The 27861-nt window shown below is 45.7% G+C and overlaps 1 protein-coding gene across 1 annotated transcript in view; it reads left to right on the forward strand.

Moving 5' to 3' along the window:
* Nucleotides 1-542: 542 nt before the first annotated feature.
* LOC138525660 (uncharacterized) overlaps nucleotides 543-27861 on the forward strand; it is a 258954-nt gene continuing 231635 nt past the window's right edge. The window contains exon 1 of the mRNA XM_069635724.1: nucleotides 543-635. Coding sequence (XP_069491825.1) covers nucleotides 593-635 — 43 coding nt within the window. The 5' untranslated portion in view covers nucleotides 543-592. The remainder of the gene's footprint in view (nucleotides 636-27861) is intronic.

Here is a 27861-nt window from a genome sequence, read left to right on the forward strand (position 1 = left end):
CCAGTGCATGCAGACTGGCATAGCCTGGGGTGCGTGTGAATAGAGTGCCATAGCCCAGTGCATGCAGACTGACGTAGCCTAGGGCTGGTGTGACTAGAGAGCAATATTTATTTGTTTATTTATTTGGATTTATAAAGGTCCCAGCGGCCCATAGGCATTGTGGCGCTGTTACAGAATATTTGCTTGAAAACAGGTTATGGCATGTTAAAGAGGCAGTGATAATATAAAAGTCATTGACAGCAGTATACAACAATAAATGGTGTTCCGAGGTTACAGAGGAACCGTGTTAGAGACAGAGCAGCAGATATATGGTGAGGGTCTAATTGAATAGCCCACAGCCCAGTGCATGCAGACTGGCATAGCCTGGGGCTGCTGTGAATAGCGTGCCATAGCCCAGTGCATGCAGACTGGCATAGCCTGGGGCTGCTGTGAATAGCGTGCCATAGCCCAGTGCATGTGTAGATCGTGACTTCCTGTGTCATGTTACTATCAGTATATTCTTTTGCTGCTGGGCAGATCCACATCCTTCCTGCGTCCTTCAAAGTTACAGCCTCTTCATTCCTGCACATACTGGTGCAGGCACGACGTTGCAATGGCTTGGCTCTATCTGTGTCTCCTCTTCTATGCAGCCTTCGGTGAGTAGAGTTTCATACAGGGATGATTTAGAGATGAAAGATCCCCTCATAATGGACTGGGTCCAATCTTCAGCAAACGTATGTACTATGTACTAACAGCACAGGACCGTGGGGGCTGGACTGGACTAATCCCTTGTATATCCATAGCCTGGGAGTGACAGGGCTGGGGCCAGTCCTGCTGGTTCAAAAGGCTGAATGTTGTTAGTGTGGGGAAGAGTTCTGTTGTTTCAGCGGAGTGAAGATGCGAGTCAGGTGGTCATTCTTCTGTTTCTACAGCTGATGGTTGAGGTGTTGGTGCTAATTCCTCTGTTTCTGTGCTTGTGAGATGTGACTCTTAGTTATAGTTCTTTTGTCCTTACAGCTGATGGTTGTGTGCGCTAGTGTTAGGTACTGTCTTTCTACATTTGTGGTTGCTGGCAATCCCTCTGTTTCTCTGATGTAGGTTGTGGGTGCAGGAGGTAGTTCTAATACTATGGCTGTTAATAGGTTGGCTTTGGATTGTGGGGGCCAATACTAGTTATTTTTCTAGGGCTGGTGGCTTTGGGTGCTTGTGCCTTTGTTTGCATTGCTGAGGGAAGAGGTTTTTGGTGCATAATCTTCAGTCTTTGTGGCTGTGGCCTGTGTGTCTTGCACTAGTCCCTTGAGTAATGCTGTGGGCACTGTTGTTATTTCTATTTTCATGGCTGAGGTCTGTGGGTACTGGTGCTAGTTCTGTGTCTATGGCTTGCATCTCTGGGTGCAGGTGTAAGTCTTGTTTCTAGCACTGAGAACTGTGGTTCATGGCCCTAGTTTTTGTTTCTCTGGTTGAGGTTTTGTGTGGGCTGCAACTTTTATGTCCATGGCCGAATCTTGTGAATGTTTCTTCTTTGTGTTCTCCAGAGTCCCACGCAGCCCATTACTCAGCAGCCATATTGGTTTAAGCCCAACTGGGGGATTTTTATTTTTATCTTTAGCCAGTTATCGTAATAGAAACAATACTTCCTTGTTTACTAGACTGGCTCAGTGAGGAAGTCTATTAATATATAAATGATGCACTTTGGTGGTAGATGTTATATTAGTATAATATAGTTTTATCACCTTTTACAGGAAGCAGTTTGAGAATGTAAGGAATATGTCCGTGTTGGTTGTTTGATTTGTACAATATGTGATCGTATATGATAAGAAATGGAAAGAGTTAGTATTCATCAGAAATAGTCTATTGGTTAACGTTGTCTTGTATGGTGTACACACGGAAGAGATAATTCCATATTCATTGTGTTTGGGTACATTAATGCAAAACTAGTGATCTTTAATGTGGAAATGCAAATGGTAATTTCACTATTCAGTCCGAAATAGAGGTCTTTTTAAAAACATCAATATTAAAATTTGCAATGCTCGATGACACCGTTTTGAGCACATCTGTTAAAATGACATCAGACGGATCTTAATGGAAGAGGTTCAGGGAACGGACTTTCACCCCCTTTGGTAGATAAGATCGAAGCACTCTCCATTTCCAAACATGTATTGCATTTTACATTGAATGGAAACTAAGAGGAACTTTGTATATTTTTACAAGTAACGAATATATTTTTTAACCTATGAAAGTAATAAAGTGATATAAAAGGTCCTTTTTTGTTTCTTTTGTTGGCCCTTTTCTATCTTTTACTAACGCTATTGAAATGTTTTCATCTAGAAAACGTTTTTAAAACATTTTATTTTGTATTTAAAAGTGCTGGAGAATGCACCGTGTGAAACACATGTTGCTCTGCCCCTTGATCTATCTACATGTGATGTTACTATGATTTCTCACTCTGCCAAATCACCAGCATCGTGGTTTCAGAGCACCAAGCCTTGCCCGTAGACTGGTGTATTGTGCAGCCATCCGGGTAATCCAGACCTTAGTCTGCTGGAGGAGAAGGAAGAAGCAGGGGAAGATAAGCGGATGAGAAAGTGGGAAATAGATGGTTTACAGGAATGAGGATACAACGTAACATACAGACATATTTGGATTGTGTTACCAAGGCAGATTTGGATGCTTATAAATTAGTACATGGAATAATGTGGATTCACAAGTGGCTGCAGAATGTGCTCGGGCAATCCTGGAAGTTTGGTGACTTATTTGTACCACATTGTACCATGGTTAAAATTCCAGAATACTAACTATTGGACTGCCAAGCCTGAGTCAAGAGTGACTCAGTCTAAGAGTAGATTGCGTATAAAGGTGGGGTGGGACTGGCAAGCCTGAGCCAAGAGCGGCTCAGTCTAAGAGTAGATTGCGTATAAAGGTGGGGTGGGACTGGCAAGCCTGAGTCAAGAGTGGCTCAGTCTAAGAGTAGATCACGTATAAAGGTGGGGTGGGACTGCCAAGCCTGAGCCAAGAGTGGCTCAGTCTAAGAGTAGATTGGGTATAAAGGTGGGGTGGGACTGCCAAGCCTGAGTCAAGGGTGGCTCAGTCTAAGAGTAGATCACGTATAAAGGTGGGGCGGGACTGGCAATCCTGAGTCAAGAGTGGCTCAGTCTAAGAGTAGATTGCGTATAAAGGTGGGCTGGGACTGGCAAGCCTGAGTCAAGAGCGGCTCAGTCTAAGAGTAGATCACGTATAAAGGTGGGGTGGGACTGGCAAGCCTGAGTCAAGAGTGGCTCAGTCTAAGTGTAGATCCCGTATAAAGGTGGGGTGGGACTGGCAAGCCTGAGTCAAGAGCGGCTCAGTCTAAGAGTAGATCGCGTATAAAGGTGAGGTGGGACTGCCAAGCCTGAGTCAAGAGCCGCTCAGTCTAAGAGTAGATCGCGTGTAAAGGTGGGGTGGGACTGCCAAGCCTGAGCCAAGAGCGGCTCAGTCTAAGAGTAGATCACGTATAAAGGTGGGGTGGGACTGGCAAGCCTGAGTCAAGAGTGGCTCAGTCTAAGAGTAGATCGCGTATAAAGGTGGGGCGGGACTGCCAAGCCTGAGTCAAGAGTGGCTCAGTCTAAGAGTAGATTGCGTATAAATGTGGGGTGGGACTGCCAAGCCTGAGTCAAGAGCGGCTCAGTCTAAGAGTAGATTGCGTATAAAGGTGGGGTGGGACTGCCAAGCCTGAGTCAAGAGTGGCTCAGTCTAAGAGTAGATCGCGTATAAAGGTGGGGCGGGACTGCCAAGCCTGAGTCAAGAGCGGCTCAGTCTAAGAGTAGATTGCGTATAAAGGTGGGGTGGGACTGCCAAGCCTGAGTCAAGAGCGGCTCAGTCTAAGAGTAGATTGCGTATAAAGGTGGGGTGGGACTGCCAAGCCTGAGTCAAGAGCGGCTCAGTCTAAGAGTAGATCTCGTATAAAGGTGGGGTGGGACTGGCAAGCCTGAGTCAAGAGCGGCTCAGTCTAAGAGTAGATCGCGTATAAAGGTGGGGTGGGACTGCCAAGCCTGAGTCAAGAGCCGCTCAGTCTAAGAGTAGATCGCGTATAAAGGTGGGGTGGGACTGGCAAGCCTGAGTCAAGAGCGGCTCAGTCTAAGAGTAGATCCCGTGTAAAGGTGGGGTGGGACTGGCAAGCCTGAGTCAAGAGTGGCTCAGTCTAAGAGTAGATGGCATATAAAGGTGGGGTGGGACTGGCAAGCCTGAGCCAAGAGCGGCTCAGTCTAAGAGTAGATGGCATATAAAGGTTGGGTGGGGAATGGCCCTTGCTGTAACAATTTGCTGTAGGGAGAGCGATCTGTGTTTGAATGCTGCCAGGGAGTATTGTAGCTCACTTGATTAGGCAGCAGAGATGTCATTTTATAGTATCCAAGGTTAGCGTTTGCTACCCCTGGCTTTCCCTTTGATACAGATGGCATTGGCCTTGCATCCCTAACTGTGGGAGGCGCAGAAGACAGACCATGCTTTCATGTACTGAGTGATTGCCCCTGGAGCATGAGGCTGTCTTCTCACCTCTCTCTTCAAATGCCCCAATGTTAGACATCACTGCAGGGCGGTCACACTTTTGAATTGTAAATAATAAATCACAGACTTAAAATCTGTTTGCTTTACCTGTATCACCTAGTTTATTGTGTTGTGTGTTATGGTATGTTATGTTACTTTGCATTTATATAGCGCCTTATGTACCATTGGTATGGTCTCAAGGCGCTGGTTGGTTAAACGCCCTCGGGAACCGAAGTTCAAGTCAATAGAGAGAGTAGAGAGAGTCAAAGGTGCGTGTGCGCACCGGATATGTGTGCAGCTGGTGTGGCATTCGTGTGATAGCTGCTTCATAGCGGTAGGTGTGGTGGTTGGGAGATCAAGAGTATGTGTTCGTTCTGGTAGGTTTTATCCAGACCGATGCTGGCTGCGTTAGGCCTGAGGAGAACGCCTAGGCTGGAGGGTGTGTAACCAGCAGTGTTTAGTTAGGGTGATGGGAAGTATGAGGCAGATGATGGTATGAGAACAGCTATACGGAATGGTGTCATAGGGCCTCATTACGACCCTGGCGGTAAGTAGCCGACATTACCTCCATGGCGTAATGAACGTTTACGCCGTGGACCGATGGTGGAAAGAGCGCCACATTCTGACTGAGTTTGTTTTAGGTTTGACTAGGAGGTCGGCTGAGCTTGATCTTAGAGTACGTGGAGGGTGATAGGGTTTTAGTTTGTCTTGAGGATATTGAGGTGCGGTTTTATGCAGTGCTTGGTGGGAAATGCATAAGGTTTTGAAGGTCACCCTTTGGGCAACCGGAAGCCAGTTCAGAGTTCTGAGGGCTGGGGAGATAAGGTTATAGTGGCAGGACTTTGAGACGTTGTTGACTTGGCGCGAGAGTGTTAGTTCAGAGTCTAGGGTGCATCCAAGGTTTTTTACTGAATTAGAGGGAGTCGAGTTGCCCATGGCAGATGGCCAGGGTAGTGGGTGTGGAAGAAGTTTGGAGTTGCCACATACCATGATTTCGGTTTTGGAGGGGTTTAGCAAGACGTGGTTTGTGGTCATTCAGAGCTCTATGTCGAGGAGGCAGGAAGCGAGGTCAGGTCGGCAGTTGGGTTTTGAGTTCAGGAGTTTTAGAATTAGTTGAGTGTCATCAGCGTAATTGTAACACAGGATGTTGTGTGAACAAATTATTCATGGGAGGGTGGCCATGTAGAGATTGAACAGGAGTGCTGATAGGCATACTCCTTGTGGAACTCCCATGTCAACTGGTCGGGCTTGGGAGGAATAGGTGGAGAGTACGGTTATTTGGTTCCTGTTTTTGAGGAAGGATGCTATCCATTTGAGAGTGGTTCCACAAACTCCTAGGGAGTGGAGGCGGTCAAGGAGGATTGAGTGATTGATTGTGTCGAAGGCTGCGGATAGGTAAAGAAGGATTAATGCAGCACATCCCGCGGAGTCAGACGTGTTTTTAAGGTCATCCCAGATTGAGGTTAGGGTGGTTTCAGTTCCGTGTCGGGCTCTGAAACCTGATTGCGTGGGGTCTAGGAGATTGTTGGCTTCGACAAAGGCATTTAGTTGGGAGTAGGCAGTTTGGTCGATGAGTTTGGCAAGGAACCTGGTGTTTGAGATGGGGCGGTAGTTTTTGGGCTTGAGAGGGTCGAGGGAAGGTTTTTTTATTAAAAGTTTGACATGAACCGTTTTGAATGCGTCGGGAAAAATTCCAGAGGAAAGGGAGTCATTTATGATGGATCTTGCATGTTCTCCTGCGCAGATAGAAGCAAACATTTCTTTAAGGGTTGTGGCCGGGCAAGGGTCTAGCTGAGAGCCGGAGGGTTTGCGGTCGGATAGAAGTTTGAGAAATTGGTCGGGTGACATTGTACTAAAGGAGTCGAACGTTGATTGGGTAGTGGTCGCAGGAAGTGGGTTGGCCAGTATGGGGTGTGGGTTGCCTGGTGGGTGTAAGAGAGCTAGTTTGTTGGTTAGAGCATTTGTTCTTTCGAGAGCTGTGGTATAAAAGTGGAGAGAGAGAGTCGCACAGCGATTGTGAGGGGGTCGGGACGGTGGCGGTGCATGATGGTTTGGTGAATTCGGTGATGATTTTGTGAAGTTCTTTGCTGGGGTTTTTACAGTTTAGGATTCAGGAGTTGTAATGAGCTTGTTTTGCTTTCCGGATTTCGGCCTTGTACTGATGGAGGTGCCGGGCCAAGGTGGATCTGCTCAGGGGAGTTTTGTCTTTCCGCCATTTGCGTTCTAGGTATTTATATAGTTGTTTACTGGTCTTCAATTCAGGTGTGAACCATCTAGGGAAAAGGCCACAACGGGCTGATGGTTTGCAAGAGGGTGTGAGCCGCATTAGTGAGGTGTTGAGCTATGAGTCAAAAGCATTGGGGGTTAGTTGATTATTGGGTAGGCAGATAGGCGGAGGAGACTGGAGGAGTGCATCGGCTAGGTCAGGAAGGATTATTAGTTTCTTCCAGCATTTGCCTAGATTCAGAGGTTCAGGTTTGGGTACAGGAAGCGGGTTGGGTGAGCGAATGGTGAAAGAAACAATAAAGTGATCAGACCAGATGATAGGGGGGGAGGGGTTTAGATGAATCCGATTGTGGGAGCTGAATATGGCATCAAGAATGTGTCCTTTATAGTGAGTCGGGCTATTTATGTGGGGTTGGAGGTGAATCGCATCAAGGCCGTCAACCAGAGAGTGTGTCATAGGGTTGGTGGGAATGTGGAGCCATATGTTGAAATCTCCTAGAAGGGTGAGGTTGGGAGGGTTTAGTTGAAGGGTGGCTATAGAGTCGCAGCGGTTGTTTGAGTATTGTCTATCATAGCCAGGGGGTCTGTAGATTATTAGAAAGCTGTGTTAGAATGAAGGGGAAAGGGATAGTTTAACAAGGAGTGATTCGCAGGAAGGAATGGAAGGTTGGTTGTCGATGATTGAGGCGTGGAAGTGAGACTTGAAGGTGAATGCTATTCCTCCTCCTCTAGACGGATGGTTCAGTTGGATGAGGGAGTAGTCAGGGGGGGAGGCTTCATTGGCGATAGGGGCGAAGTCGTCAGAGAACCAGGGTTCGGTGATGAAGACCAGGTCTAGTTTGTCAGAGGCGAGGAGGTCAAAGATGCTGTGTCTGTTTTATGCTACGGATCGGACATTTAATAGGATGCAATTCACTTAGGTAGATGAGGTTGGTGTCGGAGCTGCAGAGATGGGGGTTTGGGGGAGAGGGTGGAAACTGGAGAGCGAGAGGGGAGGGGTGGATGATGGTCGATGGGAAGAGTGGGCGAGCAGAAAAGTTGGTGGGTTTCGGGTGGGAGTGGATGGACGCGTGTGTTAGGGTGATCGGGTTTGGCATGTGGGATTTGAAGGTGGGGTGTGGGTGGTTAGGAGTTTCAGTTGTGGTCGGTGAGAAATCGAGGGAGAGGGGTTTCAGGCACGGTGAGGTGTGGGGGCAGGGTGGTGATTGGGGGGATGAGCTGGTGGGTCGAGACAGGGGAGGTGATGAGTGCTGAGAGATTGAGGGGGACCAGATACGTTTCCTCTTTAGTGTCTTTGTTGCGATTGGTGTGTGCGAGAGGGTAGGGAGGTCAGAGGGGGAGAGGGATGAGGCTTTGGTTCTTTCTATGGCTAGGCGTGCAGTTTTTAGGGAGGGGAAGGGGTGTGGTCGGGGGGATGATGGTGGGAGTTGATGGGAAAAGCAGGGGGTACATGATTGCTGGGTAGGGGGTGCCTTGGAGGCTAGTGAGGGGAGCGGGTATGATCATAGTAGGCTGATCGGTGGAGGGGTTTGGAGGAGCAGTGGTTTTAGGGTGGTTTGCTCACCATCGTACCCCTCTGGCTTGGTGTTTGGAAAGGGGATGGGTAGGGGATGTGTGGAGTGTGGGATGATTTGGGGAGGAGGGGACGGGAGGCAGGGCTGGCAGGAGGGCGGGGGTGGTGCACAGTGGTCGTTTCCGGCAGACCTTGGTGGGTTGGGTGCACTCATGATTAGTAACTGTGCTATAGATGGGTTGAAAGATTTTGTTCGCTCCATCCCACTTTAGCTATAACACCGGATGTTAATTGTTTCCTCTTTCTGTGATTAACTGTATCACAGCAGTACCTGCTGTTAGGTACAGTTTCAGATGCAAATTACACTTTATATTTTACCACTGGGTGAGATCATTCACGGTTTCTGGGGTTTAACTAAGCAGGGTGATATTATTCACTTATTCTAAGTTTTAATGTACTCATTGCAAACTAGCCTGCAGTTATGCCTATGGCGGTTTAGAAGTGTAGTTAGACCTTAGAGTATGCTATTAGGCAGGCTATCCAGTTGCAATTATTGCTATTAGGTACAGTTTCAGATGCAAATTACACTTTATATTTGGACTTTATAAGTTCAGTTATACCACTGGGTGAGACTATTCATGGTTTACTGGGGTTCAACTAAGCAGGGTGCTATTACTCACTTATTCTAAGTATTAATGTAATAATTGCGAGCTAGGCTGCAGATAAGCCTTTAGGCGGTTTTGAAATGTAGCTAGACCATAGAATATGCCATTAGGCGGCCTATGCAGTTGCAACTACAGCCCAGTTACGCTGTTGGGTAGACTTTCAGTGAGCTAGCTGCGATACAGATATGCTATTAGGGAGAGTTTCGAATGTAACAACACCACAGATATGCTTTTAGGTGGACTTTTAAGTGTAATTTAGGAGGACTTTCTAAATGCAGTTATGATACAGATACGCTATAGAGCAGACGTTGTAAATGCAATTATGCCACAGATATGCTATAGGGCAGAGTTTCTAAATGCAATTATGATACAGATAAGCTATAGGGCAGCCTTTCTAGACTTTAGCTGTAATAATTAGATAATTTACAAGAAATTTGAATAACACCAAAAGGTTACCTTAGAGAAACACCAGTCGTTCTCCTTCCTAAGATGCCTTCTTCAGAAAGATTCCGACAGGGGTAGAGAACGAGTGCCTCCCTGAGATCCTTCCTCCGCCCACAACACAAGGAGTAAGGAGGGGAAGGACCCCAGGGAAACCCTCTGGGGCAGAAAACCCTGTGTCGATGCTCTGGATGGATGTCGTCTGTCTGGAGAGGTTCTTGGTACCCGGACTATCCGCCGAAGGGGAGCCGTCTGATCGGAAGGGGGATACCACTTATCGAGCTATATTGCAGATCTTCCGATAAGACTCGGATAGGAGTAACCTTGAGGCCGTTCCCGAAAGAGAACGATTCTCAAATCTCAATGCTGCGGATCGGACCCCGCATATCCCTGTTTCGCTCGCCAGGGAGAAATTCTCACTAGCAAACCGATCAGTGAGGTTCAGCTTGTAACGAGTGAGGCTGAGAGAGTCCACTCGAGTCTCCGATGTCGTGCAAGATTTGGGAGAAGGAGTCAGGTGAAGCGTTGTTGTTGAAGAGTAGCAACGCGTCCGCGCGTTGTCTGCAGGAACAGATGAACCGGCTCCGGAGCCGGGGGGCGGTTCTTCCACCGCGCCATCTTGGTGTAAACCTAGACCCACACCATCCGTAGCGGCGGCCATCTTGGGAGTAAAGATGGCCGCAATCCGTCTAAGAGACCATCGATGCCACAGAGACCATGGTCTCAGCAGGGGCGTGACATTAGCACAGTGACGTTATTAGGGACACTGTCTAAATTCTGCTATGCCAAAGTGATATTATATACATTTCTAAATTCAACTTTTGCACAGAGAGGATATTAGGCACACTTCTAAATTCAACTTTGCACAGAGAGACTATTAGGCTCACCTTATATTCAAGCAAGGTACGCTATTAGGTACACTACTAAATTCAACATTGCACAGAGAGGATATTGGGCACACTTCTAAATGCAACTTTGCACAGAGAGGGTATTAGGCTGTTATGCCATCCGCTGGTCATACCCCACGGACGGGTACCCATAGGTCTACTGTTCCTTCCCCCTCTGGTTCTGGTCCACCTCCACCCTCTACCCTCATACCGCCACTCCCTCATGCAGTGCGGCAGCGGTGGCAGGTTATAATACACAGGAAGGGCACACAGAGGCAGCCTGTTGGCTATGGGTGCACTAACCTGTTACATTCACCTCATCAGTGGCAGCTACCCTGGCGTCTCGCAGCTGGCCGGCGGAGCAGCCGACTCCTCCCACCTCATCGTCATGTGTCCAGGAAGACCCGGCAGCAAGTTGATACTTTGGGTCACGTGACGAGGAAGCGTGCAAGATCGCGCGTCATGTGACGCTGTCACTTGACACGCCTCTGCCCTTTCAAAACCTTCAAGGGAATGCTCATTCACTGCTTCACAGCTGATTCATTCGAGCACTCTTTGGCATCTTCTGGTGTTACTATCACAGTATTTGAACTACGGACTGTTTTCTTGGATTCCCCTTGTCAAGCCCTTGGTCGTAGTACTGCTCCGCTGTTACAGGACTCTTTGGACTGTTTTTGGATTCCTTTGGATTACCCTTGGCTTCGACATACACGGTTGGTCTCGACCTCGGAACTCTTCACGGACTGCATACGGATCTCCACCTCTGCTACTTCCAAACGTGTCTTCCATGCCCACGCAGGTATTGCGGTGCTATTCCATCTAAATTGCCATTCAGTGTGACACCTTGCCTGCTGCTGCCTTTCGCACACTGCAGCTGCACAGAACACCTTCCATCCTATCTGTGCTATTCATGACCCAGGCCCCTCCACCTTGGTAAGCCCTTTGGTATTCAGTTACGTTCTGCTTTCATTGGTTTGCTTGTCATTGTACTTACCCATTGCTTGCCTTACAGCTGTCGGGGGGTCTCCGGTGTTCCTGGTTCCTGGCATTTCCGGCACTCAAATACCTGTGGCCTCAAGGATCGCTCAGGGAGTTATTTTGTATCTCCCTGTGTGGTACTTGGGGACAGAGGCCCCATAATCTTCACGACCATCAAGTCACAACATAGGCACACTTCTAGATTCAAGCACACTTCCAAATTCAACTTTGCACATATAAGGCACACTTCTATGTGAAAGCAAGGATATTAGGCACACTTCTAAAGATAACTAGGGCACGCTATTAGGCACACCTCTAAAATCAACTAGGGCGTGCTATTAGACACACTTCTAAAATCAACTAGGGCACGCTATTAGGCACTTCCAAATTCAATTTTGCTTATAGAGGATATTAGGCACACTTCTAAATTCAACTTTGCACAGAGAGGATATTGGACACACTTCTAAAATTAACTAGAGCGCGATATTAGGCACACTTCTAAAATTAAATAGGGCACGCTATTAGGCACACTTCTAAAATCAACTAGGGCACGCTATTAGGCACACTCTGAAATTAACTAGGGCACGCTATTAGGCACACTTCTAAAATCAACTAGGGCACACTATTAGGCACTTCTAAATTCAATTTTGCTATTGAGAGGATATTGGGCCCGCTTCTAAAATTAACTAGGGCACGCTATTAGGCACACTTCCAAAATCAACTAGGGCACGCTACTAGGCACACTTCTAAAATCAATTTTGCTTAGAAAGGATATTAGGGAAACTTCTAAATTCAACTTTGTATAGAGAGGATATTAGGCACACTTCTAAATTCAACTTTGCACAGAGAGGGTATTAGGCACACTTCTATGTTCAAGCAAGGATATTAGGCACACTTCTAAAATCAACTAGGGCACGCTATTAGGCACTTCTAAATTCAAGTTTTATTGATTTTTGAAATAGGAAAAGACCAAAAGAAACAAAAGAAAAAACAGAGCAAACATTTCACTTAATACAACTCTAATAGCATATGGTTACGTCAGAAGAACAGCGTTAGAGTCCAATTACTCAATAGACCGTAGGTATATCCGTGTCCGTTCCCTGGTTGTAACAAACAATGAAACATAACCCCTACCCACCCACCCCCCCCCCCCCCCCCCCGGCTGGGCAAACTTCTTTGCGGCATCATTTCTCAATCGGTATGTTCATAGTGGGTAATGGTTTTCTTAAGTCTTAATTCTTGGGCCATCATCATTTCACATTGAAGGCTTCAAGATTCTTGATTTTGTTCAGGGTCCTATAGCGTCACTGGGTTGGGAGTCCTTCGTTTCAGTGAGGTGTTTGCCTCGGAATTTTGACCATAGGATCTCACATTGCGAGGCTTTGTTGTGCAAGGAAGCAGTGATCATTTCCATTATATAAATATTGGTTGACAGGTTGATCCATTCCTTCTTACTTGGGACCATTTTAGATTTCCATTTTATTGCTAGCAGCGCACGGGCTGCAATCAATAACTGTAGGGCAAGACCTCTGAGTCTGGTGAATCCGTACTCATCCCTCACCAGTCCAAAGAGAATCAGGTGTGGATCAGCTTCTCTTTGTATTCCATCTATGTCCTTGATCCATGTCAAGACTTCCTCCAAGAATACCTTTATGTGTGGACAGCTCCACCACATGTGCCAGTAGTCGGCCGTCTCTCCACATTCTCGCCAGCATCTCGGGCTCAGTACCTGAAACATCTGGGACAATTTGAGTGGGTCGTATTGCCATCGATGCAGGAGTTTAATGGCGTGTGATTTATATTGACAGGATAAGGATGTTTTGGATGCAGTTTTACACATCACTTCCCATTTTTCGGGATCTATCTCCTCTCCCAGATCTCTCCCCCATATGATTCTGAGATGTTCCGTGGACCCTGTGCCTGCTTCGATATGTTCTTTGTACATTAAGGATATTAGACCCTTCAATTCAGACTTGGAGTCCAAGATTTGTTCGAATGGGGTAAGTTCACGCTGCCACTTTTCCTTCCACACAGGCCTTGTGAGGACTCCTTTTATCTGAATGTATTGGAAGGTAGATAGGGGGCCTATCCCTAGGGCTTCAGTTAGGTCCGGAAGAGTTATGAAGTTGTCTTTTTTCTGGAGCTGCCCTACTCTTTCAAAGCCTGCCTCATACCAGGATTGGAATCTACCCACTTCAGGTATGTGGTTGTTTATATCAGGGGACCATAGGTGGCTAAGTGGCAACGGCCAAGTGGTAATCTTATTCATTGCTTTACCTGGTTGCCAAATGCTCCATACCGTACTCAGTATCGGGTGGCCCTTGATTTTCCATAGTATTCTCTTGTGGGTGGTCCATAACCATTCTGACACTGTGGCCGGAGAGAAGTAATGCTTGTCCATGTGGACCCACTGGAGGTGGTTGTGGCCACGTAAGTGAGGGATAAGGATGCGTAGTTGTGAGGCTTTGTAGTATCCTTTCAGGTCGGGGAGGCCTACTCCTCCTTTGTCCTTAGAGAGCGTCAGGGTGTTGTATGCAATCCTCGCCTTCTTCCCCTGCCAAAGGAACCTGAGCATAAGTTTCTTGGCCTCCACAAAGAACGCATTTGGTATCTCGATAGGTAACATCTGGAAAGGGTACAGGAATTGGGGGAGGCATACCATTTTAATGGCGTTAATCCGTCCTAACCACGAGATCGTAAGCTCGTTCCACCTTTGCAGATCGGCCGAGAAACACTGGAGGAGGGGAGGAAAGTTAGCTTCATATAGATCCGTTAGGTTCTTAGTGATCTTGATACCTAAGTATTTAGGCACAGAGCGTTCAAGTTTAAGGCCTAGGGATGAATACTTAGTTTTGTTCTCTTCCTTTGTACCTTGCAAAAGGAACAATATCGATATGGTCTTGTTCACTTTAAACCTAGAGAGCAGGCCATATTCTTCCATTAACTGGAGAGCATGCAGGACAGACACAGAGGGGTTTGTAATGTTCACTTTAAACCTAGAGAGCAGGCCATATTCTTCCATTAACTGGAGAGCATGCAGGACAGACACAGAGGGGTTTGTAATGTGTAACAGTATGTCGTCAGCATAAAGTGCTATCTTGTATTCCCTCATTCCCAATCGCATACCTTCTATTCTGGAGTCAGCTCGTATATTTTGGGCCAGGGGTTCCAGGGAGAGAGCAAAAAGAATTGCGGAGAGGGGGCATCCCTGTCTAGTACCCCGTCCCAGTCCGAACCACCTAGAATATTCCCCATTGACCGATATAGATGATTTCGGGGATGTGTATACTGCCCGTATTCCTTTCCTAAATCTCGGCCCTATCCCAACTTTGCGGAGGACTGCCCTCAAGAATTCCCACTCCACTCTATCATGGTTTTTTCAGCATCTATTGACAGTAGGGCAGGATCACCTGGTAGCTCTGGCGATGAGTGGATGAGATGGAGGGTTTTGCGCAAGGTGTCAGCCCCTTGTCTACCCAGTATAAATCCGACTTAGTCATTGTGTATGAGGTGAGGGATTAGCACTTCTAGATGGGCGGCTAGTACCCTGGTATAAATTTTGGTATCCAAGTTAAGCAATGAAATTGGGCGGTATGAACCACAATGTTTGGGATTCCTTCCCTCTTTTGGGGTCACTGTTATGAGTGCCTTTGTAAAGTCGGGGGCTGTCCCTGTTTCTAGTATCTCATTGAAGAGCTCAGTCCGGAATGGTGTGAGCTGGTCGCTGAAGGTTTTATAAAACCCAGCAGTATACCCATCCTCTCCGGGGGATTTGCCCACAGTGAGTCTTTTAATTGCTTCTTGGACCTCAGTTTCGGATATCAGGGATTCTAACAGCTCAGCTTCAGAGTATGAGATCTTGGGCATGTCTATCAGGGAGAGATAGTCATCTGTATCTGATTGGCCCGGGGTCACTTCTGAGGTGTAGAGCGCCTCGTAGAAGTTGGCAAAACTCTCTGGGATAGTATAGGAGGTGGAGGGGGTCGCAGGGTTTTCTTCAATTATCTCTTTAACTTTCGGCTCCGCCCTTTGCACTCTTAGCCTAGCTGCCAATAAGGCATCTGATTTGTCCCCCTTCTCATAGAATTTCTGTTTGAGAAATTGAAGTTTGCGCATGATTTGTTCGTGCTCCAATAGTCTCAGTTCTTCCCTTTTACGTTGTGCTGTATTGATGTGGTCATGATCCACACCCAAAGGTCCCCTACTCTCGCTTTCCAGTTGGCATATTTCGGAGCGAAGTCTGTGCTCAATGATCCTTCTCTCCCTTTTCTTAGTAGATCCTTCCCGTATCAGGATGCCTCTCCAGGTGGCCTTACCTGCTTCCCATATTATTGGCTTGGAGACTTCACTGTTGTTGTTTAGTTTAAAGTATTCTTCAATTACGGTTGCCATTTCAGTCTTGAATACCGCACCTTTCCACAAGCTTTCATTACAACGCCACTTCCCTCCTGCAGTAGGCAAGTCCGCCCATCTTATATCTGAGAGGACCCTATCGTGGTCTGACCATGTTATCAGAATTATTTCTGATAGCGTTGTGGTGTCAAGGAGATCCTTGGTAAAGTACAAATAGTCAATCCGAGTAAATGTTTTGTGCGGATTAGAGTAAAATATGTAGCCCCTCTCATGAGGATGTTTGATTCTCCATACATCTTGCAGATCGTATATCTCCATTATGTCAGAGCGTCCAGTGCAATCACTTCTCATTTGGTTTCTCAACTCGGGGTTGCCTGGCTCCCAATCTTTGGTCGGGTCTGCCCATAGATTAAAGTCTCCACCAAGAACAACCTGGCCAGATGCCTCTAACATTATATTGGGTATTGTCTTCTCTAGGAACTTGGCTTGTCCCGCGTTGGAAGAGTATATCACTGCAACTGTCACTTTTACCTTTGCAATTGTCCCAGATATCAGGAGGGCATGCCTGTTTACATCAGACCAGGTCTTGTCCACTTCTACGTTGATTCCTTTCTTGATCAAGATTCCAACTCTCCCTACCTGAGTGGACCAGAGCCCCAGAATTCCTTTCCCCCTCTTTTCCCCAGTATCCCTCTCTCTTCTCCCTTGGCAAACTTTGTCTCTTGTAGAAGGAGGATGTCAATTTGAGATCTACGGAATTCCCTTGTCACTAGTGATCGTTTGGTCAGTGAATTGAGGCCTTTCACATTAAGCGTTCCTATTCTAAGGGACTCCCTGCCCTTCTGCTCTTCAACTGGTGCCATTATCAAAGTATTTCAGTTGCGAATTTGTGGTCCATATCGAATAGATACAGTGTACATAAGGGCTCACGTCTTCTTGAGTAATCGTTTGTGTTGCCGCTGATGCATCATATCTATCTAGGTCTGCCTGGAGGTCCTCCGGCTCCATGTATCCTCTCAGTCTTAGGCTCATCAACCTCATCGTTGGCAATTAAGAGTTTGATGATGTCATGCAGGGTGTTCCTCAGATCACTCTCCGTCTCCCCTTCTCATTCCGGGATTCCGAAAATCCTCAAGTTGTTCCGTCTCTCCCAGTTTTCCAAGTCATCAAGCTTGAGTCTGAAGCTCTCTTCACGTCGCTCCAGTTTGGTCATCCGCTGGTCCAGTTGTGCTTCTAGGGTGTCTATGGATGCTTGATTATTCTCAACCCCTTCCAGCCTCCCCTCCATGGTGTCTAGGCGTTGGGTGATTTTGTCAATTTTGGAGCCAATGCTGGCACCCATACTTTTAATTTCCCCCAGCAGGGCAGCAATGTCTCCTTTGGTAGCTGCTGATTCACTCACCGGGGGATTTTGAGTCGCCATGACAGAATCACAATTTTCAACGGGAGTCGAGGCGTAGGAGAATGTGGCTAGTCTTTCCCTTATATTCAGTAGGTCTCCCGAAGTTCTGTGGGGTCACTTGAGCTGTTCACCTGGAAGAAGGGACCGATGGCAGAGGAGGCACACGCCCCTGAATCGGGGGCCCAACCCTCTGCTCTTTATTGGCGATGGTCCTGGCTAGTTCATATGGGGTTGGGGGGGTGACCTGGTGTAACCGTTGATATGCTCAGAGTATGGGGTGCTCTTTAAACAGTGTCCAGATTAGTCAACGCTACGGGGATGTTATCCTCTTATGCGAGGTGCGGAGGTGGGCATTTGCACCCTCCCGGGGTCTTCTCCCGGACCACGTGTGTCCATATGTGGGGGCTGTGGGGCTCGCAAATCAGGTGCAGGTGGCGTTGTAGCGGTAGCATAAAGGACTGTCCCTCGCAATATTGTGCATGCCTCAGTTCATGTTGTGGGCTGTACCTGTGGGCAATGTGAGTGGGCTGTTGTTTACCCTCCGTGGAAGCATATCTCAAGCAGCCGCGTGGTCTGTGAGCTCCCGGGGATGTGAGGAAAAAGGAAAGTCTGCAGCCGGGTCCACGCGGCCAAACAAAGGGGAGCTGGCAGGCCCTTCAAGAAACTTGTCAAGGGCACGGCCTTACGCCAGTGAGTCCCTCTGTGCCCCCGGATGAAATCCGTGCCGCTGCCGGGTGTGCCGCGCTAATGAGCGCGTGTTGGTGCACCACGCGCTGTACACTGGGTGGTCGGGGAGCAAAGCGAGGGCCTACCGTCTCCCTGCCCGGATGTTGTCCCAGATTTCAGTCCGGTCGCGCTCCTCCGGGGGTCGGTTGGCTCAGCCACAGTTGCCACGTCATCCTCGCGGCAGGGGACGACCGCGGGTGTACACGCTTCCTCGCGGGGGTGTAGATTTAGTCAGGCGGTCTTCATTCGCCAGGCCGCAGGTCCGCTCCAGGCCGTTGGGTAGATATCCGCGCAGGAGCCGTGGAGCCGTGGAGCCGCTGTATGTGGCGCCTCTGTAGAGGGCGTGTATCTCTGGTTTGCAGTGACCGATTTCGATCGGGTTTTCGATCGATTGGTGCGGAGGGTCTGGCCGCACACCTGGTTAGAATCTTGGGGGGGTCATCGAGGAGGGGCTCAATCCCTCCCAGGGACTCAGAGTAGCAGAGCTCACGCGAAGTCTGACCGCATCCACGAGCCCCATGGTGGCCAAGCCTTGGGCACACTTCTAAATTCAACTTTGCACAGAGAGGATATTGGGCACACTTCTAAAATCAACTATGGCACACTATTAGGCACTTCTAAATTAAATTTTGCACAGAAAGGATATTGGGCACACTTCTAAATTCAACTTTGAACAGAGAGGATATTAGGCACACTTATAAATTCAACTTTGCACAGATAGGATATTTAGGCAACCAAATATAATTTTGCACGGGGAGGATATTAGGCACACTTCTATATTCAAGCAAGGTACGCTATTAGGCACACTACTAAATTCAAATTTGCACAGAGAGGATATTGGGCACACTTCTAAATGCAACTAGGGTATGTTATTAGGCACTTCCAAATTCAATTTTGCACAGAGAGGATATTTAGGCAACCAAATACAACTTTGCACAGAGAGGGTATTAGGCACACTTCTATGTTCAAGCAAGGATATTAGGCACACTTCTAAGATCAACTAGGGCACGCTATCAGGCACTTCTAAATTCTATTTTGCACAGGGAGGATATTGGGGACACTTCTAAAGTCAGGCGGATTTTCTAACCACAGATATGCTATTAGCGGGGACTTTCTAAATGCAATTATACCACAGAATGCTATTAGGAACACTTTCTAAGTATAGACTACAGTACAGATGGGCAAAGTAGTTTCTTGAAAGCACAGTTGTAAAACTCAGAGGAATTTATTTGAGGTCCTTTCCATTTTTTGGGTTTGGGGTCCCCAAAGTTGTCTGTGTGAAGATGCCAAAATATATTAAGATGGCCCTGATGTAAAAAGCAAGTTCACAAGGAACAGAAGGCAGGGGAGAAATAAACCAGCACCAGGGCTCTGTCTGCAGTCACTTTCTTTACTCCATTAGATAAAATGAAATAATGCCACCAATTTCTGTGCCTTCCGTGGATGCAGATGGAGTCTGTGCACGGGAGTAGACACACACCTTGATGGGAAGTATTTTCTTTCTCTGGCTGCAGGGTGTTGGGTGTTAATGCTACAGTGTAGAAGTGTGCACAGGATCTGTGCACCATAATAATGTCTCTTTACACTACTGGTCTTGCTTTACTTTTTTGCAGGCTGTCCTGGCATGCGCATAGGCTGCACTATGGTGCCAAGCAGTGAGCGAAGTGCTGAGACAAGTGCAGTTGCAGCAGGAGCTGTAAGCTCGTGGACCTACTGGTCTTGCTTTACCTTTCTCGAGGCTGTCCTGGCATGCACATATGATGCACTATGGTGCCAAGCACTGAGCAAAGTACTGAGACAAGTGCAGTGGCAGCAGGAGCTGGAAGCTCGTGGACCTACTGGTCTTGCTTTACTTTCCTCGAGGCTGTCCTGGTATGTACATAGGCTGCACTATGGCATCATGTGAGGGGTCAGAAATGTGAGGCGGACAACCGTGTGAAGATTTCTCAACAAATACCATTTTATTATAAAATTAGGTTTGATGAACGCCTCGCTCTCCTTACCCTGACGAGGATTTCCCTGCCTAAAATGAACTAAAGGAAACACTCTAACCAAGGATATCTGTGCCTCACACTTATACATGCAACAAATAAACAAGGAAATACATGGCAATTCCAAGCAAACGATAATGATTGAATGTGTAATGCCACCACAGTCTCTCTTTGTAACCTGGGAGAATTCCCCTTCCCCAGGTTCAAAAGCGATTCTGCTGCACAAGGAAATCCTGATTTGCAACAGTGTTCAACCACAGTTCTCTTCCACAGAAAGTTCCAACTCAGTTTGGTGTCGCTTCATCTTGTCAATAGAAAATGTCAACTCAGTAAATATAAGGTTCTTTCCCTTCCTTGAACAGGATCTCAGTTCATCAATAGCAACAATCATTGTCTTGGTCAGGATGATTTGCCACAAATGCCTTTAGCACCACAATCAACATGATATGATATGATAGTTTATTTATATAGCACCTATACACAATGGGTCTGATTCATGGAAGTGTTTTATAATGGCGCACTCCCACAGGACAACATTCCATGAATCAGGCCCAATGTGTTTCAAAGTGCTTGAAGGCAAGGGAGGGAACAAGGGAAAATACTATGCCATTCTTACAGGCCATGAACAGTAAGGATGTGAAATTAACTATCGTACTCGGCCTGATGACATTTCAGATAGTGCAAGAGCTAAGACAAAGATAAGGAAGGGAGGGGGTGAGTGGGAAGGAAATGGAAACAGACAGGCGACTACCGTTCTAGGCCTGATGACATTTCAGATAGTGCTGGAGGGGGGCAGGAGGGAGGGAAAAAAACAAGTAAGGGGAGGGTGGATGACACATACTAGGTTGCTATCATACTAGGTTCAGGGACAATTCTGATAGATTAAGTGCATAGAAGAAAGTAAGGAGAGGAGGTGAGGAGATATGAAAAGGTAGAAAGTGAGAGGAGGAGAGAACAGAGAGTAAGCAGTCAAAAAGAGTGGAGAAGCAAGAGGGGAGAGCGAATACAATTGCAAAAGTCATTAGTAACACATTGCAAGCCATGATACAAGATGAAGATGGGAACAGCATGATTCAGGGCCACCATGAGTACAAGATGCAAAGGAAGTCCAGCATGAGAATTGGGAAAGAGTGACACACTGTGAATCAATGAAGTCCATAAAAGTCAAATCCAGCATTGGCCACAAGACGGTGATGGTGAAACCAGAATTTATCAGGACAGACTCCTGCAGAAGTAGGCTGGAGGGGGCGGGGGAGCAGCGTAGAAGAATCAAGCAAAACAGGCAAATAAGGGGGGCAACAAGGCAACATCACAGGGGGATCAGAGGGGGTGGGGATGGCCTGTGGGGACAGAGAGAGTAAATACATGTTGGTGCATACTTACCTGCTGTCTGAGCAGGGGTTTGGGCCCTGGGTCCTCCTTGTCCGAACAGGTCCAAACCGGAATTGCCCTTTTCTTTGTCTGCCCTTCACTTCGGACGCCCGGACAAGAGATGCCCTTGATCTAAGAGTTAAGAGCAGGAAGGAAGAGGCAGGGCTAAGAAGGTGGGTGGTGCTTTGGCCAGGTGACCTAGATTCACTTGCACCTGCTCCCCATCTGCAAAGGAAAAGAGGATTGAGGGCTCCTTAAGTCGGGAAAAAGAGCGGCAACTAAGAAGGCACCAGGTGGGCGGGCGGGGCATAAATTGTCCTTGTCAGTGTACCCCCTTTAAGCACTTCTTCAACTTTCAACTGGTTTACTTCTATGCCAGGCCCACTTCTCCAACAGTTTGCCATCCTGGTATAATCCCCTGCTCCAACAGCATTCCACAACCATACATTTTACATCACTTGATAAATGTTTCACCACAACTTCATAATATTCAACAAATTACAGCTTCAAAACTCCCAACAACTCTTCAGGGAAATCAAGATTTACATGGGTGCTCTTTGACGCATTTCGGAAGAATAATGCTCTTCTCCTTCTGGATCCCTTTTCCCCGAAGGGCAGCCTTTTGACCACTCTTGTTTCCCCCATTACACCAGTAACCAGTTACGGACAGGAAAAGGGTCTTTTACTTCTCTCCCCTTGACTCAGGGAATGTGAGTTTTTACCAACTTACACCACGGGTTGTGCAAAGTATGGGCAACAGGTTTCACTGCTCATAAATCTTCCAATAGCCCCTTGCCACTGTTGGCAATGTCTACTAGATTGGAACTGCCTTGGTTTGGCTCTTTCTTGGCTTGGGCAATGCCATTAGGTGTGCACTTTTAACAATGTTGCCGCTTTTGATTGTTGGTGTTCCCATAGACTCACACATTTACAGTCTTTTGGCTTTCTTATGAGGGGTTTCACTGCTTTTATTACTTCGGTATTCAAGATTACTTTGGGAATCTCTTGCCCGCTTGCAAGTGCTGCTTTTGCTGTGTTTCAGTAGTGCGCGATTTAAAGGTACTTTTCAAGTCACTTGCATTCACAAGCGAGTGTCGCTCACTCGCTGAACACCTGCCTTGTATACGCGAGCGAGGTAGGAGCTCTCCGGGGTCACAAACAAGCTGTGAACTCACTGGGTATGATGTGCTCTTCTCTTCCTCTCATCTGTTGCAGGATTTCTCTTCTTGTGGTTTCGCGACAAACCTCTTCTTTCAGTCTGCCACAGCCTGTGCCACCTGCAACTGGAGCCCTCGTCACTCCTGAGGTTCTGTGGTGCACGTCAGCCACCTGAGATGGCCTCTGGGAAGGGAAAACCTGCCTTGTTTTTGCTTCCCGCTTCACAGCCTCCGCAGATTAGGTCACCACAAGGCACGCTTTCCACTTGAACGCTTTCTGCTGCGCAACCTCTGCATTTCAGGATTTGAGAGTCACGTACCCTCTCAGGACCGGCGGTTTCTCTCTGCCATGTAATGGTACTTGCATCTGCTCTCTCCTCCAGCTTCTGCTTGGGCTGCCTGCACACACCACAATACTTCTGCTTCCTGTTGCTCCTCTCCCCTTTCCTCCTTCTCCTGACCTGCCCCTGAGGGGGCCTTTTAAGCCTCTCAGTCTCCCTCAGGTGTGAGTCATCTGCTTTAAGGATCTGACCACTCCTGTAATACTGCACCTCTTCAGTCCTCTTTCTCGTCCCAGTACTTAAAGGATTATGGGACTTGAAGTTGCCAATTTCAAACTTAGGTTTTCTTTTTTGAATTTGACCTCTATACCTCAGTTTTATTCTTTAAACATCTTTTAAAAGAATATCATGAATATTGGTTGCTAAACCTTTTTGAAGAGGGAAAGGTAATCCTTTTAGGTCGTTATTATCCATAAATTCCCTTTTACGGTACCTTTGGGCGTGACAGAGGACACGTCTCTGGGGCTTTGACACGGCTTTCTTTTCATCTAAGGCCTAGGAGTTCATGTGTATTTTGTGACACAGCGAGATTGTTTTTACAACAAGCCATTACACACTTTGGTATTACACAGTCACCATCCCTAGAGGAAGACAAATATTGTGTATCATCCCATTGAGTCCTCTCATTCCCCTGAGCCTTTTCTCCTCCCAGGCGATCCTCCCGCAGAACACCACCTCCAAGATCAGGATCAGAAAGCGCCTGCCTTTCCCTGGCCACCTGGGAGGAGACTTTATGCAGGGAATCAGTGAGGAGTCTGTAGTATAGAAGTAGTTAGATACCAATTGGTGTATTCCAACCGTTGATACTTTTATAGTTCTGAAGGGCATTTTTTGAAGCAGTTCGATACTTGTTGGTGTATTCAAACTACTTTGCTACTCAAAAGTAGCCTTGCAGTAGTATGGCTGCAATTAGATACCAGTTGGCGTATTCTAAGTGTTGATAGTTTTGCACTTTTGAAGGGTATGTTTTGAAGCAGTTTGATTCCTGTTGGTGGATTCTAACTATTCTACTATTGGAAACTAATATTGCAGTATGATGGGTGTAGTTAGATACCAGTTGGCGTATTCTAACTGTTGATAGTGTTACAGTTTTGAAGGGTATGTTTTGAAGCACTTTGATTCCTGTTGGTGTATTCTAGCTATTTTGCTATTTAAAAGTAGTATTGGAGAGCAGTATGGCTGCAGTTAGATACCAGTTGGCGTATTCTAACTGTTGATAGTTTTACAGGTGAGTGGCTACAGTTTGTACACCCTCATAATCAGTACATTCTAAGTACTATGGGTGAAACAACATTAATGTGTGTTTTGCACACTTGCTGGTTCTGTTTGCATAATCATTGGGTCATTGGGAAAATAAATCTATATAGCATTACCAAAAATGTACTACATTTACATCTGTTGCCATACTGAAACTGTTTTCCATTTGAAAACAGCATTGCAGTACTATGGATGTAGTTAGATACTAGTTGGCGTATTCTAACTATTTATAATGTTACAGTTCTGAAGGGTATATTTTGAAGCAGTTAGATACCCGTTGGTGTCTAAAGTGCACTAACTTATGATAGTTTCACAGGTCAGTGACTAAATTTAGGTTTAAGGAATATTAAGTAGGCATTTGTTAGATTTGCTGGTAATATATGTTTTAGAATAATGGAAGTGTCATTGCATTCAAACCAACCACATCCTTTTTTAATGTATGCAGTATAGTGACCTGCAGTGGTTGTGGCACCAGTGTGGGATATTATGCCTACTGCTGTGAAGGTTTTCTTGCCAAGAGATACTTGCCCATGTGTGAAGCTAGTAAGGTTGCAGTTATTTTTGGTACCATCTACGTTGTACCTTAAAAGCATTACTTTTACATATTCGCTATGTGAGTTCATGTGTAAGGTGGAACGATTGTCTGAATTGCAAACAGTGCATAATATGGCATGATTTGCATTTTGCACCAGCTGATGAAATGGAATGGATTCACGATTAGGTATAGATACATACACAAATCATTAATTAGGGATGTGCTCTTGTGCAACATGGTTGCTGAGAGTGCATGTATGCTTCCAAGTGTATGACATGTGGAAGATCTAATTTATAGGTATATGTTTGCTTTCCAGTACTTGCAGTAAGTACATTAGACATTCTTGTGGATCTTCTTGTGTGTTTACGGTTAATGTTACCATTCCTGCACAGTAGTCCAATTCTTGCCTTATTCCTGAGACACTGTAAGTGTTGTCAGGATTTTTTGTTGCATTTCTATGAAGGACGAGCATTTGAAAACACAACTGGTCTGAGCGGTTCAAGTAAATGTTTTGAACAATTGGAACAGAAGATTGATTGTTACATTTGCATAGCAATTTACACCAGTTGTATTGGAAAATGTAAATGGACCCAATAATTCTGTCTCTGTGTCATTTGCTGGACCTCCACTTAGTTATTTAGAAAACATATTTCTCTTTTTTTCTGCTGATGAATGCGCACTTGCGTTTGTACTAGATAGTTTTGTGGTTGTACTACTTGATGGAGTAGTAGTTGTTTTTAGTTTCTTTGGTGGTACTGTTGAGAGATCGCTTATAAGTTCTGTTTGTATTAATTTTCTTTTAAAAAGTTTACCTTTTTCAGGAACAGGGTACATATCGAGATAGGGTGTGTAGAGTGCACGTATTCTGCTGTACTCTACGATGTAAGGAATGTCAGCCTTGAATTTGTTTGCATCAATATTGACTAGAAATAGTCCTTCGAGTGTACATAGACGGGGCAGTGCTACATAACTCATAACTTCTTTAAAGACGGTGCTGCCAATGTCAACCAATGCCTGATCTAGGGTTAGATCTTGTGATTTGTGAATAGTGACTGCATATGCAAGCGACAGAGAGAATTGCTCTCTGCGTACATACATGTCTTTGAAAAGAAGGAATCCTGCTATTGAGCGTCCGTCCTATCCTGTTAACTTCTGAAAGTTTGTCAAAGTGGATGTTGACAAACTGAATGTTGTTGTCATGTGGATACATATGGAAGCCAACAACTGTACCAATTGCCCCATTGACTAAACCTTGCTCCGCGTCAAGGTTACGTTTTAGAATTACTCTGCAGTTTAAACACAACGTTAACATTTTCTCCAAACCAGCTGTGTTGGGGATACATTTTTCTAAGCTATTTAGTCACACTGTTGCTGGTTGACACATAGGTAATGTCATGCCCTGCACTTCCAGTTTGTCTGTGGAGGTAACATGCACTATTGGTTGAATTGTTTTTTTAATATTGTCTCATTGAATTGCATTCTGCTTGCTAGGGTTGGCATTAAGGACATACATTTTACATTTTCTTGTGCTAATTGTTCATGACATCAGGAGCAGATGTGTCATGCCCATATAGCTCATGGATGAGTCTGCTATTTAAGAAAGATTGTGCATCTTTAGAAAGAAGACTAGTCCTAATCCTTTTTAAAATGTTAGCATAGTTGAGGTCTGAAGACTGACGCATGTTTTGAGTTAGTTCTCTGTATTGGAAATGTAGCCAGAGATTTACATTTCCTATGCTACCAAGTGTGTTGGGGCACTGTTTGTGTCCTAAGGTTTCAAAAATTGGTTCACTTTTCGCTGGTGTCATTTGTAGGAGATCTCCAAAAACAATAACGTGTTTTCCTCCAAAGAGTTCTTCTTAGTCAGTTTGAAGGATTCTTGTAATCTGAGGTGAATTAAAGCTAACATTAGGTTGGAGACCATGCTTACCCCATCTATTAGGAGCATTTACATTTGTTTCAGAATTCTGCATAGTTCAGTAGCAGCTTCTGTTGGTAGGTTGTAGTACTCTAATTATTGTTGGTGTTCTACTGGAAGGAGCAGTAGTCGGTGTAAAGTAACACCTCCTATATTGTAGGCAGCTAAACCTGTGGGGGCTGTTACAACAGCTGAAAGGTCGTTATTTGTTAATTTATGGAAGAATTTGCTGATGATTTTTTATTAAGAATGTTTTTGCAGAACCAGCTTTACCACTTACATATAGGAGTACACGTTTATAATTTTGACAGCTACAAGTTTTACTTTTATGAGGCAAACCATGTTCAATTTTTTTAGTCACTTCTAGGAAAATGCTAAATTGCTTATTATTTAGTTGCGATTTCAGCAAAAGGCGATAGTTGTAAGGATCACATCTAACACCTTTTTTAAAAATTAGAATAAGCACAGATTTACGCCAGCTGGCAGGATAAGAGCCAGAAAGTTCAATGTGCAAAAATAATTTTCTTAGTATTTTTGTCCAAAGCTCGGGTGGCACTTGAAGACTACATTGGGTATGCCGTCTGGGCTAGGAGCACGTGATAATGTCAATCAGTATGTCTTCTTCTATATCCAAAATAGCAGAGTGTGTTTTTACATTTTCTGGTTTTTCTTGGTTGATGGGTGGTAAAATGTTCAGTGAATAGCTCACCAATATATGATGTGGCTTCTGATGTAGGGTTTAGTTCCGCGGGCGTCAAGGACTTCCTGTATTCGTTAAAATTTGACTAGAATTTATGAATGTCATCAGATTTTAACCATCCAAACAGCAATAGCTAGTTGGAATTAGTGGTCGGATATTTATATTGTTTCAACCACCTTTTATGCTGGGTGAAAAGGTTTTTAATTTGCATTTGTTTGTCATGACTATTTAGCAAAAGGCTGCCCTAGCTGAGGCTCGGGCTATCCGGTGGATCCTCTTTTTTCCTGCTGTAGTCGCATCAAATGGGGTGTTATTTGTGATATTACAATCATTTACTGCGTTGTTACCGTTTATCCGGGTATCTTTTACTTTGGACCGGATCATAAATTCCAAGTTCCAGTTAGCATGCAACAGGGCAGACTCAATGGTTTTTTGGTCAGACCACAAATAATCTTTCTTGTCCTTTATATTTGTTACAGTCCAGCGAAGCAGATGTCCCTGAAAGTTAGAGGTGATGTAAAGACTTCTAGCCGTATTGATGCGGATAGTGTCAATATCCACTGTCCAACTCAGGATCACTGAAATTATTGAACTGAGTTTTCACAGGACCTCATATTTCTTTGAACACTAAATCAGTAATAATGTTTGTTTGTTTGTTTATTTATAATGCGGCCAGACCCGAGGGTATCAGGGTGCAACAGTACAGAAAATTCAAAGCTTAGGTTACATGGTTACACATAGTTACACAGTAAGAAAGAAGAGGAGTATATACATGGCAATAGTAGGTTTAATGCAATAAAATGGTACATGTATGAGGGCGTACAAGATAGACAAGTAGATATATGAGTATATATACAAGGTACAACAAGGATTAGTGAGAACACTTATGTGGAAACTAAG

Source organism: Ambystoma mexicanum, chromosome 7p (genome assembly GCF_040938575.1).
Source record: "Ambystoma mexicanum isolate Mex_15411 chromosome 7p, UKY_AmexF1_1, whole genome shotgun sequence".
NCBI classification, from domain to species: domain Eukaryota; kingdom Metazoa; phylum Chordata; class Amphibia; order Caudata; family Ambystomatidae; genus Ambystoma; species Ambystoma mexicanum.